At 37.8% G+C, this 14,480-nt stretch overlaps 1 protein-coding gene across 4 annotated transcripts in view; it reads left to right on the top strand.

Moving 5' to 3' along the window:
* Positions 1 to 14,480, top strand: part of SPAG16 (sperm associated antigen 16) — a 358,732-nt gene that overhangs the window by 13,243 nt on the left and 331,009 nt on the right. For all 4 annotated transcript variants that reach the window (XM_023930625.2, XM_086896301.1, XM_086896300.1 and 1 more), the window contains exons 6-9: positions 4,668 to 4,775; positions 6,033 to 6,150; positions 7,450 to 7,519; positions 12,435 to 12,586. In XM_023930625.2, the coding sequence (XP_023786393.2) occupies positions 4,668 to 4,775; positions 6,033 to 6,150; positions 7,450 to 7,519; positions 12,435 to 12,586 (448 nt within the window). The remainder of the gene's footprint in view (positions 1 to 4,667; positions 4,776 to 6,032; positions 6,151 to 7,449; positions 7,520 to 12,434; positions 12,587 to 14,480) is intronic.

Genomic DNA, 14,480 nt, shown 5'->3' with positions numbered 1-14,480 from the left:
ATTAATTGGCAACAGTCAAGTAGTTGAATAAACAGTGGCAAGTCAGATGTAGTGTAGTTAAGTATAATGATGCACTGGGAGACAGACCACAGAGAAAGCATGTCTTTTTTTAATCTGCAGCTTCTTTGGACAAAGAAGGGTACTCAAAGATTGTGTCTCATATGAGTGGGGGAGAGTAAGAAGCAGTCATGCAGAGTAAAAGAAGGAAGGACAAAATGTGGCCCTCATGAAATTTATCCTTGACAGTAGTAATTTCAATGAGCTTTATTTTCTTTTTTCCCCCCACCTTTTTTTCTCTCTTCTTCCCCCTCTTCACCCCTTCTATGTAGCAGAACATGCTACAATAAAATAATACTGTAACAAAATAATCTGAGTTGATTATGACTTGATAAGGGTTTTCCTGGGTTTCTTTTATTGCTACATGATTATTTAACAATATAAATCTCAAACTGATTACACTATGGTCTGAATGAGCTGTTTGTTTTTTTTTTTTTTCTCATAAGAATATACTCCATGGGGTGTCAGAAGAATTTTTACAGCAGCTCTCTGGTTAAAAAGCTGAAAGATGACATGATAATGTGCAACTAGGAGCAAGCAGGAGAGGGAAAGAAGTGCTGGTATATTGGGTTGCTACAGGTTCTCTGTTAGGTGAAATCCCAACACTCACAATCCACAAACTCTTTCAGTCCACAAACTGAAACTGGGCCCTGCTTTTTCACATTCTGCTGTTTGTTGGAACCTAAAGCAGCAACACTCTGGTGGCAAACAAATGGGTCATGTCACTGGTTTGGTGTTGCAGAGAGGGCACTGAGACTGAGGGCAGTTCTGTGTGACACAGATTCTGTGCCAGCACACCTTGTTCACTGTCCTTTCCTGTTGCACACTGCAGGTTTTCTGCAGGTGCCTTGTGAAAACACTGCTGAAACAAAACCCCCCCTTTGTCCACTTGCAGGGAGAGCTTTATTTCCATAGGCTGTAAGCTATTACTGGAATGCAGTATAGGCAGGTGTAAACTTGCTCTGTGCCAACAGTACTCTGTCAGTACTTCACTTTCCAGCCTTTTCATTTCAAATAACTTTCAAAGATCTCACTGATACTAATGTTAAAAGTTCAGCATTTGTGACGTTCGTTTCATATACATTGTTTGGATTAATCTATGAATAAAAGCAATACTTCTGAAATAATTGAAATGTGTGAAACTGAGCATTTCTGCTGTACATACCATGGGCTACAGTGTTCTTTTATGCCTTTTGGATAAACCCTGGTCCTAAAACTGTATACTAAATCCATTTACTGTAGTGACTTTTAACAACATTTTTTCTTGTTCATACATTTAGTAACTTGAGTCACTGACTTTTCTGTGGTAAATATTCCAGCAGGAGCCAAAACTACTGGGAGGACAATGTGAATTTTCAGGTTTTCAGAGGGAATGACTCAGAAGGCAGAATGCCTGAGAGCATGGGAGAAATGCTGATTTGACTGGTTAGAAACCAAGGATTTATGAGCAAGGGAAGTCCTGTATTTTGCTCTGTGGATTACTCAGAAAACATTGATTGAGAGCTACGGTGCTGTGAAATGTAATTGAGAAAAGCTTTTAATTACATTTGGTATTTCTGAGCTTGGTACTCTGGACGGCCATCTTGCAGAAAAGAGATGTTATTTGGGACTTGTGCAGTATGGGGGCCCAGGATAAATGACTGTAAACCAATTACCTCCCACTTTAATGTGGTTTAGCAATTGGTGGAAGACATTTAGTGTCTAGAAGCTAGCTGTAATTGTATTTTGGGTATTTTAATACAGTATTTACATGATTGCATGCAAGCAGGGGGGCAAATTGAGTAGATTGCAGGCTGTTGGTTAGATTTCACTGTGGTGTTTCATTATTTAAAGAGAAAATTACAGTTAGCTTCATTTCCTCTGTATCGTGAGCATGTATTTTTTATAGCTTGTGCAATGTCTGAAGGCATCTTGATGTCTCTGCATGCATTAAAAGAAATAAATATCAGCATAATCCTTTTACTCCAAAACTAAGTATAGTTATGGCCTTAAGATTTAGATACATTACTAATCTTTATTTAAATGATTTCTAAAAATGACCATTATGTGGTGACAGAAAGCAAAACTAATTTTACATTGTTTTGCCATGTGACACTAGTTAAAGGGTACCTCAAATGTGCTCCATTTTATCTCTAAGGCTACATTTGAGCCCCAGCTGATTGCTAAGGGGTGCTGTTATCTGCTGAATGTTTCCCTAATGGAAGCATGGGCTTTCCTCACAATATGCAGGAAATATTTCTAAATAATACTGATAATTGTTAATGAGACTAGTTAATTCTAGTTCATCATCTTCAGTGGTGTCTGGTCACTTAATAGTCTGGTAACATTTTTCTGAACTGAAAATAGATTGCAATTTCATAGTCATGTTAAATTCTGCTTATCTGATGATATAAAATGATTTGAATACCAGATAATTTTGTGTTTTCCTATAGCCAAACCCTGTCTGTTGCCTATTTATTGAAACATGTGCAGCCAGACAAATGTTGTGTCATGGTAAGATTGTGTTGGTCACAGGGACTGTGAACTTTGATATTTAAAAGCTCTTTAAATATTTAGGAATTTCTTAGGTAGATGGAATTAAAGTTGTGTCAAGCTTTTGCCTGAGGTATGTAGTTGAGTTCACAGCATCAGTTAGGAACTGTAACATTTGCAGGTACCTTTCTTTCCTTTTTGGAAGCCTGCTCACAAATACACACCCAGCTTACAGCCAAAGTAATGGTAAAAATAGAAAGTAATCCTGGAAGCTGTATTTATTATTTTGGTTAGTGACATTAGCAACAAAATTCTCAGTCCAGTTCCTGTTTCTGTACCAAAATCTAACCATTCCTGCACATATTTTTCACCTACATCATGGAAAAATAAGGTGCACACTTTTTGTGTTGTGCACTGTATTTAAATGCAGCTGTTTAATTACATGGTGCATTTAGCATCTTTGCTTCTAAGTGCCATGTAAACTAGATGGAGTTAAAGACTGAAAGTAAATGTTTTCTAAAACTGTCTTTATTTAAATTGAAATTTTAGGGCTATGACTTGCAGCATCCTGGGGAATGTAGTCCCACATAAATTCAGTGGGATCAGGGCATGTAATGCCTCTGAAAATTCCTGCTTGGGTTTGCTGCACCCTGTCCTCTTTAGCTATTTTAACAGAAGTACTTGCTTGAGAGGAGTTTCAATGGAGAGACCTGCAGACTTTGACATATATCTTCCCTAAAAGAAATGGATATTGGCTTTGCTATAGCTGTAGCAACATCTTTTATGCTCAAAATGAGCCATCTGCTGAGCTCTGAAGGGGCAGGGGTTGCATTCAAGGTCTTTATGGCAAGTCAGACTTTGAGCGTGGTGTCGTGAGGGAGTTGTTTCCCAGAATTATCCTGAGACTACTGATTCATTTACCTCTCAAATGTTTGTAGAAGCCTGAGCAGAATCATTAATGTGGTCTTTATATCTCCAGCTCATGGTGTTTGTGCACACAGCAGGATGTGTGTGCCCCGGGAGTGGCAGCCCTGCCTGGCTCCATGGCATGAATTCACTGGGCTCTCCTTCAGGCCTGTGCTACAAGCACCAGTTCACATAAAAATGGCTCAGTATGATACTTTGTAAAGGTAACAAATAGAGTCCTTGCATATACAGCAAATATAAATTATTTGTATTAATAAATGATTTATATTTTAAATTATTAAATATAATGCACTGGCAGTTATGGATCTTCTTCCTGGACCTCTGATTTTGTCATACTCTGTTTTCATTTTGGTTTTACCTAGTTCTTCAGCTCCTGATGCGGAGGAAATGAGCTTTATTTCTGCAAGAAGCACATATCTAATTTCAGTGCAAGTTAATTTCAAGCTTCCTTTGCAATTAAACAATTCATCTACTAATCTTTCCTGCCAAACCCATATCAGTAAAGGCAAGGGGAAAATGTACCGAATATATACAGAATATTTTCTTTTTAAGTTTATGAAGCAGAACATCTCAGGGTGTCCCATAGCTGTGTGTAGAATGTGCTCAGAGAATAGCAGTTTATCAGTATGTTTACAGTTAATTTTGAAATGGAATCATTTTGCTGCCTGCTCTCACATCCAAGGAACACCTGAGGACAGGTTACAAATATGATTGAAGAGAGCCTAAAATTTTTTTGGCCCAGCTTTTTCCAGAAGGCTCTCCAAATTAATTTGCAAGGCAACAATACAGATGTGATGTAAATATTTTTTTTAAAAAACCAGTATTTTCAGTATATTATCAGTATTATCAATACACTTTTACATAGAATTTTAAACAAGAGGATTGGTTTTTGTATCTCCGTGAGTCTCCTCATGCTTAGCGTAAAGTTGACCTCAACTCTGAGATTTATGATGCCAGAATCCTTATGGATTCTGTCTGAAGGATCTGAGGGAAACAGAGGAGTACCCATGGTTTTGAACCTCAGCTGGCAGCAAAGAGATCTCAAAAGAACATATTATTCAGCACAGGTTGTACTACCAAGAGCTTCCAGCTTAGATACAGTAGACATGTGCAGGTCTGAAAATTAATTCCATATGTATTCAGCATACCTTGATGCAGTTCACAGGAGGAGACTAACACTGCTGCCTTGCATTTTCTTTTTTTACACACAGTAAAACAGAAGAGGCTCTCCTAAAAATGCAGAAAGAACGAGACTTCCATCGAATGCATCATAAGCGAGTGGTCCAGGAGAAAAACAAGCTGATTTGTGAAATGAAAAGGTACAAAGTAATTTGAGTTGCTATACATGTAGCATTAGTGTAATTAATTAATGTAGCCTGATAATGAGATAACACTATGAAATCTGAAGTGAGTCTAGCTGCATTTAGTTGTGTCCTGGTAAACAGCAGCTCAGTGTGCCACACAGAGATCAAAGAATTTCCAGTGATTTATTTCTGGTGGATTTTCTATGGTGCAATATGCATTAATGAATGCATGGTATTTCTAATAGTTGGAAACAAAAAGGAGTTTTTTTTTTTTTATCCAGATCTTTTGCCATAAATAGGTGGTGATTTCTGTTTAGAATGTTTGCCCATTTTGAGGGTAAATATTATCACACCAAATTCAGAACCTTTGCATTCCTGATTCCCATAGTTGGCATTTTCTGTCATCTTGAACTTCCAGTAAGAAGCTTGCTATGTTTCTTTGCTTACAAATAAGCCCAAACCAGTCCATTGCTACAGACTTATAGTGATTTAATTTCTAAATAGGAGCTGAGTTTAGGATCTCTCCTTTGCACGTGTTTATGCCACCACTAGTTTTAAAATAACACTGGGGAGAGGTTTACATCTGCAGCTCCACTGAATTCCCTGAGTTTTGTTGGTGTTGTTATCCATCAGTGCATGTAATAGCAGCTCTGTGTTCTACATCTCCACCCTTGGAAAGCACACTGCTAATGCAAGAGAGCACTCTACACTGCTCTGTCCTCTGTGACTCAGCATTTTGCAGGATGCAGTGCTTCTGGAGCTGTTGGTGTCATATGTTTCTCGTTTCATGTGTAAATCTTAATTTGTCTGAAGAATTAAAGTGCTTAAGTATTCACAGTGTAATGTGTAGTGAAGAAAGAAATCATGATCATATTAGGACTGTTTTGTCCAGATAAGGATCTTATTTGCTAGTCAGATAACAGCTGTAGTTCTTTTTCTTCCAGTGAAATACAATCCATCTGTAAGAAAACAAATTAGCCCAAATTAATGTGCAGTATGTGTATAAAGGATTAACAACAGGACAAAATTGGATGGATTGTTTTAAGATGTGACTGAACAAGCTGTGAATCCTCTTACTCATTCACCTTTTTTTTTTCTCCTTTGTTGTGGTATTGCAGCTGGTTGGTTACATACTAAACAGCTTTACTATCTCCTCTGTGTTGACCTTTTGGCAATTTTACTCATTTGTTTGGGGAGGGGAAAAGTTATGCATATATAAATCTCTGATTTAACTCATCTGTGAGGAATCATTTTTTCTCCTCTTGCTCACAGGCTGAAGGCACATTATGCATCCTATGAACCAGTGCTGAAGCAGCTGTCAGAAAAATACCAGAATTCCCTGACACAGAGAATGTTAACCAGTTTGGAGAGAGACAAAGCATTGGGGCAGGTAAAAATGTGGTGAACACCACTTGCACAGCTGTAAGGAAGCTTCTGGTTTTCACTTTGGTAAATACACAGGATATTTCTGGTAAAGCAAGTCACTTATGCAGTATTCTGAAGCAGAATATTTTATGAGTTTTCATGATTTGGTGAAATATTAGCAGTGAAAGTGTGTGAAACGTGGTGTAATAGATGGCAGTGTATACCCACTGTAGAGCTGTAGAGCAGCAGTGTGCAGCAGGTGTAACATTCACACAGCTTCCCATGCTTCCATCTATGCCTTTGGAAGTAGCTTATTTTAACTTTTATTACTGTTAATTATTTTATTTTTTCCTAAATATACCTGCTAGCATAGAAAAAAATACATTAAGAGATCAGAGACAGTTTTTCAGTCTTGAGTGGAATATTTGAACATTATTTTTACTTCTCTAATCTCACCTGATGTATACAAGATATTCTGCCCCTTTGACAGGAAGCAGTATGAGCACAGGTAGAAGAGATGACAAACAGAAAATTACCTGGCATGTGTTTAAGAAAAGAAATAGGAAAAAAAGAGAAAAAACCCTACACAAATGCATTCCAGCAGTAGCATCAATTATATGTGGGTAAACTGAAAGGAATTTACTATGCTCACACTCTCTCTCTCATTTCCTCCTTTCTTCTGCCTCCATTTTTTCTCTGGTCACCTCAAGGCTTACTTACAAAACAGTGAGGATTATGTGACTGAAATTTCAATAAGGAAAATGCCCTATAGGAAAAGGAAGTTTATGCCCATATGGAGTTCTGCTGAATCAGGAGTACAAAACATGGAACAGTTCCAATGCTATGAAAATTCGGGGGCATATATATATATATGTATGTAGAACCTCTGCAGTTATGAACTGTATTCACTCTAGAGCAATGAGTTTTTTGTAATGCACAGTACCATATTTTGTGATGTTTTGTTGTGACAAAGCTGTAAGTCATATTGTGCCATTAAATTCGAGATCAGGGCAGTGACAGCAGTTGTTAAAAGTTGCTGGTGTAGTCAGAACCCTGGTATTCTGTATGTCTGCATTGTTTTAATAGAGCTGTAAAAGTGTTTTGAGGGATTCTGGGTGGCTTGTGTTTTATTGCATTTTTGCTCTGGGTCTTTCCAAAATCTTGAATTAAGAGTTATGTTCATAACTTAGAGACAATAAGCAAGAGTAAAAAATTATAGATGGAATTAATGAGGTACACATGAATGCTGTGTGTTGTGAACAGACACTTCAAAAGTAATGCTTTAATAATGCTTCCTCTTGTTCTTTCCTCTTTTCAAAATCAGGTTACAGGTTTGCAGGCTGCGTTAGAAAATTTAGAGTCCGGATATACTAAGCAGATCCCTGAGACAAAAGGTAAAATATCCCCATCACAGGATCATCACCAGGCTCAGACTGCTTATGTATTTTTTTTTGTTGATGTGATGCATCTCAAAATATGGTGTAACAGTAAATCAAAAATATTTGCACTGCATTTTATCAGCTGACCTGGTGTCTGAGCAGCAGTTTTATCATTTGAATATTTTATTCTGAAGTGTATTCACTTAGGAGAGTGAGACTGCTGAAGGCAATATGGAATATATGAGTTGGAATTGGAAGGACTATGTCCTAGAAATCTATTTTGTGACTGATTTTGTTACTGTATCTGCTGATACTCCCTTTCCTGTGTGTGTGCATGTGTTCTTTCTCAGCTCCCCCTTCAGAAAGCATACATTGTAGTCTGGAAACATTTTGAAAATACTGGTGTTATGAAATCCAGACTCTCATTTTTACAGAAGATTGCTAAGGTGATATAATACCTGCTGGAATAGTATCTGTATGGTACCACACTACTTCTCTGTGTAATTTTTACATAATTTTTTTCTAACTCCATCAGGAAAACCCTAGCACCTCTGCTTTCTTAAGAAAATGAAGCTCATGCTATCACACTATCTGAGAGCATCAATCCCACTAATAATTTTGAACCTATTTTTCAATTGCAGCTACATTTGATAGTAAGATAAGTTTCAAAGAAACCAGGTTTTTAAAATTCTCCTGGAAATAAGTGGGATGGTGCAGAAGGGAAGTGGTGAGCTCCATCTAACAACAGAGTATTCACATGTGAAGGGGATGTTGCACCTGCCTTAGTCATGAGCAGGACTCCCATCAGAGATAAGTGTTTTCTTGAAATTAGAGAACCCTACAAACATTACACAACTTCCAGATGAAGAATTTGTTCCAATTATGGCAACTTCAATACCTGTTTGTTTTGTGGTATTATGGGTTTTTTGTTGGTTTATGGGTTTTTTGGGTTTTTTTGGGTTTTTTTTGCATGTGTTAAAACCTAAACCTCCTTTAGCACTGGTAATGTACCCCAGGTAAAAATCCATTGAGTTACCCCAGCCTTTGACAATAAAGCTTCATTAGTTCCCATGTTCATGGAATTACTGCCATTGTATAAAGTTCCTCTAGAAAACACAAGGCTGAGAAAAAGAATACTAGCCAAGTAAGTTTATTTTATTTTTTTTTGGTGTTTGTAATTGAGTGAAGAGGAAGCACTGCCTTCCTTTCCTATTAAGATACACTCTGGCTTGAGAAAATATAGTGTGGGATCTTCCCTGTGCTCATGTGTGGATGCCCCACCTGTCTCCTTTTCATATTAAACATACTTTCATTTGTTGTTTGATTCTAAAAACCACTCTCTGGCTGTTCAGTCTTGTTCTTTCTCCAGAAATCTTGAGAGCCCTTTGTAATACCAAGAAGTGATAAGCAAGGGAGCCATTTGATAAATAATTATATAAAAAACTGCTTGTCAGTCTCCAACACAAATTAAGCTCATCAGCCACCCACATGCTTCTACAAGTTTTAATTTACCTTGGGTATCATAAATTAATCAGTATTTCAATTCATTTTGTTTCAGTGCTTTGTCCTCTAATACTACATAATTTTTATTGCCCTCTGTAGGTCATACTCATGTCTCAGTGGGTAATATTGCCTCTTGAAAGGTGATCATATTCTGTTCCCTCTTGATTTCTTATTCATGAGAGAGTATAAGTATAATCCTGAGAAACATGGATTTCTCATGGATACTGGAGAAATGTTTGCTTAATATTTCTCAAAATTCAGGTTGCTGTTGGAGGTGGAAATCTGGGCTGTAAGGAGACTTCCAGCTGCACTTTTCAGTCTTCTGGGCTGACTTCTGTGCATTGGGATGTTTGAGTTAGAGGACAGCGCACACCCAGAGTGGGAAGTGATCCTTGGCCAAGCTGAGCTGCCTCTCCTGGCAGGTGTCTGCTTTCACTGCAGTGCAGAGCCTGAAGGAAGGAGGAGGGCTCTGCTCAGCAGCAGGGGATTGCCCTTCACTGCTCCCCAGGCTGCCTTTGTCCCACAGCCTGACTTGACCATGGAACACCTGGAATGCTGGCTTGGCTAGAGGGCACTGCGAGTGGCTTTTAATTAGTTTTGGATTTGCTGAACTCTGAGCTTCTGCACATCCACTCCAGGAAAGCAGGAGAGAAACTTTTTACAAGGGCATGTAGTGACAGGACAAGGGGGAATGGCTTCATGCTGAGAGATTATAGATTTAAATTAGATATTAGGAAGAAATTCTTCCCTGGGAGGGTGGTGAGGCCTGGCTCAGGTTGCCCAGAAAAGCTGTGGCTGCTCCATCCCTGGAAGCATCCAAGGCCAGGCTGGACAGGGCTTGGAGCAGTCTGGGATAGTAGAAGGTGTTGCCCATGTCAGAGGGGTGGAAGTGGATGAGCTTTAAGGCACCTTGCAGCCCAAATCATTCAGTGATTTTGCATTTGGTTTTAGTTTGTGGCTGCTCTTTTTCTCTGAGTCATACAGTGCACAATAAAGAACAAAGGGGGACTTCTTAGTATTCACAGTGAGTTTGCATTGTAAATTTGTATCTGGCAGCTAGGTAGAAAAAAATTAACAGTACTTAATTTTAATTTTAGGGCAACTATTCTGGACTTTATTACTCAGCCATTTGATGTAGGAGCTTTCATCCTTCTGCATTTCAAGCAATTGAAGATAGCATCCACAATACAGAGAATGTAATTTATTTACCAGCAGTTTTTTGCTGTCTCACTGTCAGGCTGCTGTTCAGCTTTGTACAGAAATCCTTCAAGAGAAGAACATCTAATAATTTTTAAGACACCTAAAGAAACCTAATTCTTGCCTTGCTTGTTTCAAATTTGTATGAAGGACATATAGTAGCTGGAGAGGAATTAGTTAGCAATTATTGTTAGGACTTTGTCATCCTGTAGTCTGGTTCTCTCCCTCTGATGCTCACTCAGAAATCAGCTCTGAAAAATATTGTGCTATGGGTTCAGATTACTTTTTAAAAAGTAATGGATTTTTTTATATTTTTAAGGAGATTTGCATTAAAAACTGGTTGTGTTTCAAATCTGGCCCTTCCTGTTATGGCAGCAAGATCATACATAGAGGAATCTAATTATCAAAGAGGGAGAGCTGTTGTTTTACTAAGGGTATTGGTGTATATTAACAGTGTTTGCAGCCTTCCTTATGGATCAAAACACAGTGTTAAGTGATGCTCTGAAAAAAGAACCCTTTTGCCTGCAGGAATTTAACAGTGGTGATTGTGGCTTGCTTATAAACCTAAGTGAGCACTGCTATAGCAGCTGGTTCTAAACATGTTATAAAACTGCTCCTTGCTCAGTAGTCTTCTTGTATTTTCTAAAAACAACAGGTGCTTATTTATTACCCAATTATATTCAAAAGTTGAACTCAATGAGTTTCTTTACTCATGGTTGAATTAACTCATTGCTAAGAGTGTTAACTGTGCTTTTCCTTTCCTTGATCTGATGCAATAGCAGTTAGAAGGTCATGCAAAAAGAAATTTAAAATGCGCCAGTTGAAGTACTTGATCCTGGTTGTGCCCATTCCATGTGCAATGCAATCAAAATAGAAAATCTTTAAACCTAAGCTGTTGACATCTAAGTGCAACAGGTCTTTGGAACTCATTCTTTCTTTTTTTTCATAGTTACTGAGTTTTAAAGCTCTGGAACTGTCATAACACTGTTGCTTTATAGGTGTGGGTATCTGAAAAGGACCAACAAACCAAATACTCTGTGAGCAACATGGTAGTGGATAGCAGTTACTAAGTGAGTAGAAGGTATTAGACATACAAAACAGTTTTGCTGTCTACTGTTCCTCAAAGAAAGTTATTTTTTGTGATATCTGTAACAGTAGTTTCAATTTCTAAAACATTATGTGAGAATACATAAATACTCAAGTTTTTTTTAATCCAGGCACAATTCTTTCCACCAGTTTCAATTGTACTCAGGTTGGGTATACAGGAAAGTTTTGTATTGCTTGATCTGCTTTTTTTTGCCTTGAGTGGAGGGAGTGTTTGGTTTGTTTCCCCTGCTTTAAGTCATCAGGTTTGCATTTTGGTGTAAAAGTCTTAATGAAACCATTTCACAGGAGCAATAATTTAGAAATGCATAATGTGAAGTATATTTGTTTCAGTCTGGATTTTAGCTTTGTAATGTGTTTTTTTCAATCAGAGATTTATTTTTTTTCAAAGAACTGGAGGGGTGTAAGTGCCCAAATCCTGTAGGAAATCTATATTACATTCTTTTTTCATGTAGACCCATGCACATCCAACAGAGCACTGCAACAAGATACACAGGTCCCAAAGTGTGTCTGGATTTGTATGAGCTGCCAATGCAAAGGCTGTCAGAGAGCAGTGTCCCTTCTGCCAGGTCATGGCAGATGCCCTGTGCTGTATTCCACGTGTGCTGTACTCCTCATCCTATCCATTTCAACCTTTGATGATTTAAAGCTGTGTTTCATGCTTAGTATTTCTTTGCTGAGTTACCTATTCATCAGTAATTCCTTGTTTGAAATGTGGGCTAGCAGAAAGTGCAGGGAAACAAAAGGAATAGTGGGCTGTAAATCAGAATATTGCATTGGTGGTGGATACCAGATAGGAGGCAGAGAGCTGATGCTTCCTGTGGCTCTGAGGGATGTGAAAGAATGCATCCATTTCCCTGTGACTCTCTGTGTGCTGCAAGATTATTGCATTTTTGGGGCCAAGTCTAGGGTACCCTTTAGATAAGATGAAATTATTTGTGGAGCAGATACACCTGTAGCCCTGGAATAGTTTATATGGATTGCACACTAACCTGAATATCTTCTTATTTAGAGTGGTGTTTCTTTGAGCATTTCATATGTCTGACTAATATTAAATAAGGAGATAGCTTCCAGAAGTGTAAATAAAAAGTATTCTGATGATATTTGTGTTGGTTTTATTTTATAGTAGGCCATGATTGTACAAGGAAGAAAGAGTTTGAAGGTCCCACTCAGAAAGCTCTTCGGGAAGCCAGGCAGCAAAAATTCCTTGTTGTTGCAAGCTCTTCCTGTGATCCAGATGAAGATGCAGAGAAGAAGATGGGAAGGAGAGACCTAAAGGTACTGTGTTCTTTCCAGCTGTACAGTGTCAATCCTCTTTACACTAAGCTGTGCTGAAAGACACCTGTCCAATGTGATTAGAGGAAGTCTTGCTTAGTTGAAGTAAATAGGACAGGTAGGTAACAAGTTTTTTTTTTATTTTTAATACGAGTTTCTGTTACAATTTTCAGGGATTTACAGGAACTCTGATTAATTGAAGCTAGCAGTCTACTTTTTGAGAATCCAAAGTAATCACCTAGCAGAGGAGGAGCACTTCTTGCTAGAGTAATTGCTTCTTGCTCTGTTGTGTTTCTTTTGTAACTTGAGAAACCCTGATATGTTCCATAATGCTTGAAAACTTTTCCAGCATTTCAGACTGTTCCAGCTGGGACTAAAAGGGACAACATCTGTGAGACTAAGAGCAAAAAACTGGTAACTTCCTGATAGTCAGAGCTTCTAAACCTGAGTATATCTGAGGTATGTTACTGCTTCAGTTTGGAAGTTGTGCAAAATCAAAGTTAATTCCTGATTGGGTATTTTTTTTTTATTATGGAAAATAATTACTTTATTCCATTTGTTTTATTTATTGAGGTTGCATTTAGGGACTTCATAACAATGCTTTTTATTTTTCCAAATTGGGGTAAACATTGTAATATTTAAAATTTCAGAAGCTCCCAAAACTGTTACAATTGCTCTATTTTTGTTTGACAACTAGAGTTAGAGTTTAAACTATCTTTAGTTGATGGTGATATAGTCAGAAGCAACCTCAGTCTTTCCTTTCCCTGTCTCCACAAATGTCTGTGGTAATTAATTTTTGTAGGTTTCTGTCTGGCTTTGCAAGAGCATTTCATCCACTTCACTTTGGCAGTGCACCTCTCCACAGACGAACATACCATTTTTGTTCTATTTTCATTCTTTTTTTCTGCTCCTGAGCCCTTAAAAAAAACCAAAAAAAAACTCTGTCTGTATCTCTCCTGTTGCTTACTGAAACATTTCTCACCATGTATAGAAAGTATTTCTCCATACTGTCCCCACATCTATTGGTATCTGTGCCATGTGTCAGTCAGTCCATCTCCCCTTTCCCTGTTTTTTATGCAGTGGTTAAAAACTTTAATGCTAGACTCTTAGAAGTACCTCCTCTCTTCATTCTGACTTGTGAACAGATAAAATTTCATAATCCAAGAAGCAATCATTTTTATGTTTCTGTTTCTACTGAAGTTATCAGGATTTTTATGGAAAACTTCAGTGGTGTTATGCTTCAACCCCAAAATATAAACTCTGCACAGGTAGTGTGCCTGTCTGGCTCTTGTTCTTTGAAATTCATGAGCACAGTTAGTTGACTGGTTCTGACAAGCATCAGTGTTTTACAAATCTTAAGTTTCCCAAAGGAGTCCCACCAAAGGCCCTGATGTCTTTATTTAATCAATGGATTAGAAAACTGGGTTAGTTCCAGAAATAAGTCATCAGAAAATATGGGCATGTTTGAATGTACTAGAATTTTCCATGGCTAAGCAATAATCTACAACTTTAGGTGTGAGATTAGCACCACTTCCAAATGGAACAATAGCTCTTTTTCACTTCACATTTCCTGGATCTATTATTTCTAAGTATTTCCTTTCTCCAAAGAAAGGATTCCAGCTCAGATAGTGCATATGAATTACTGCTTAGGATGTTAGAAATAAATGGCAGAGGGAATGATGAATGTGCAGAGTGCAAAGAGGTGAGCTAAAATTGTGTTTAAAACAGAAGTGCATATTTATTGAACTACAATTCTAAACCAATGTATTGAATTAAAATAGTGTGTTCTTATTCAAGTATTTAGGTGTCTTAAGTATTTGTTCCCATCAAAAGGATGAGGTGTAAAGGAGAGCCTTCCCTTCTTTAGGTGAATTTCTGTAATACTTGGAATCAAGCT

The sequence above is a fragment of the Cyanistes caeruleus genome, chromosome 7 (assembly GCF_971803275.1).
Source record: "Cyanistes caeruleus chromosome 7, bCyaCae1.hap1.1, whole genome shotgun sequence".
Classification (NCBI taxonomy): domain Eukaryota; kingdom Metazoa; phylum Chordata; class Aves; order Passeriformes; family Paridae; genus Cyanistes; species Cyanistes caeruleus.
This window is presented reverse-complemented; position numbering and strand designations above follow the sequence as displayed.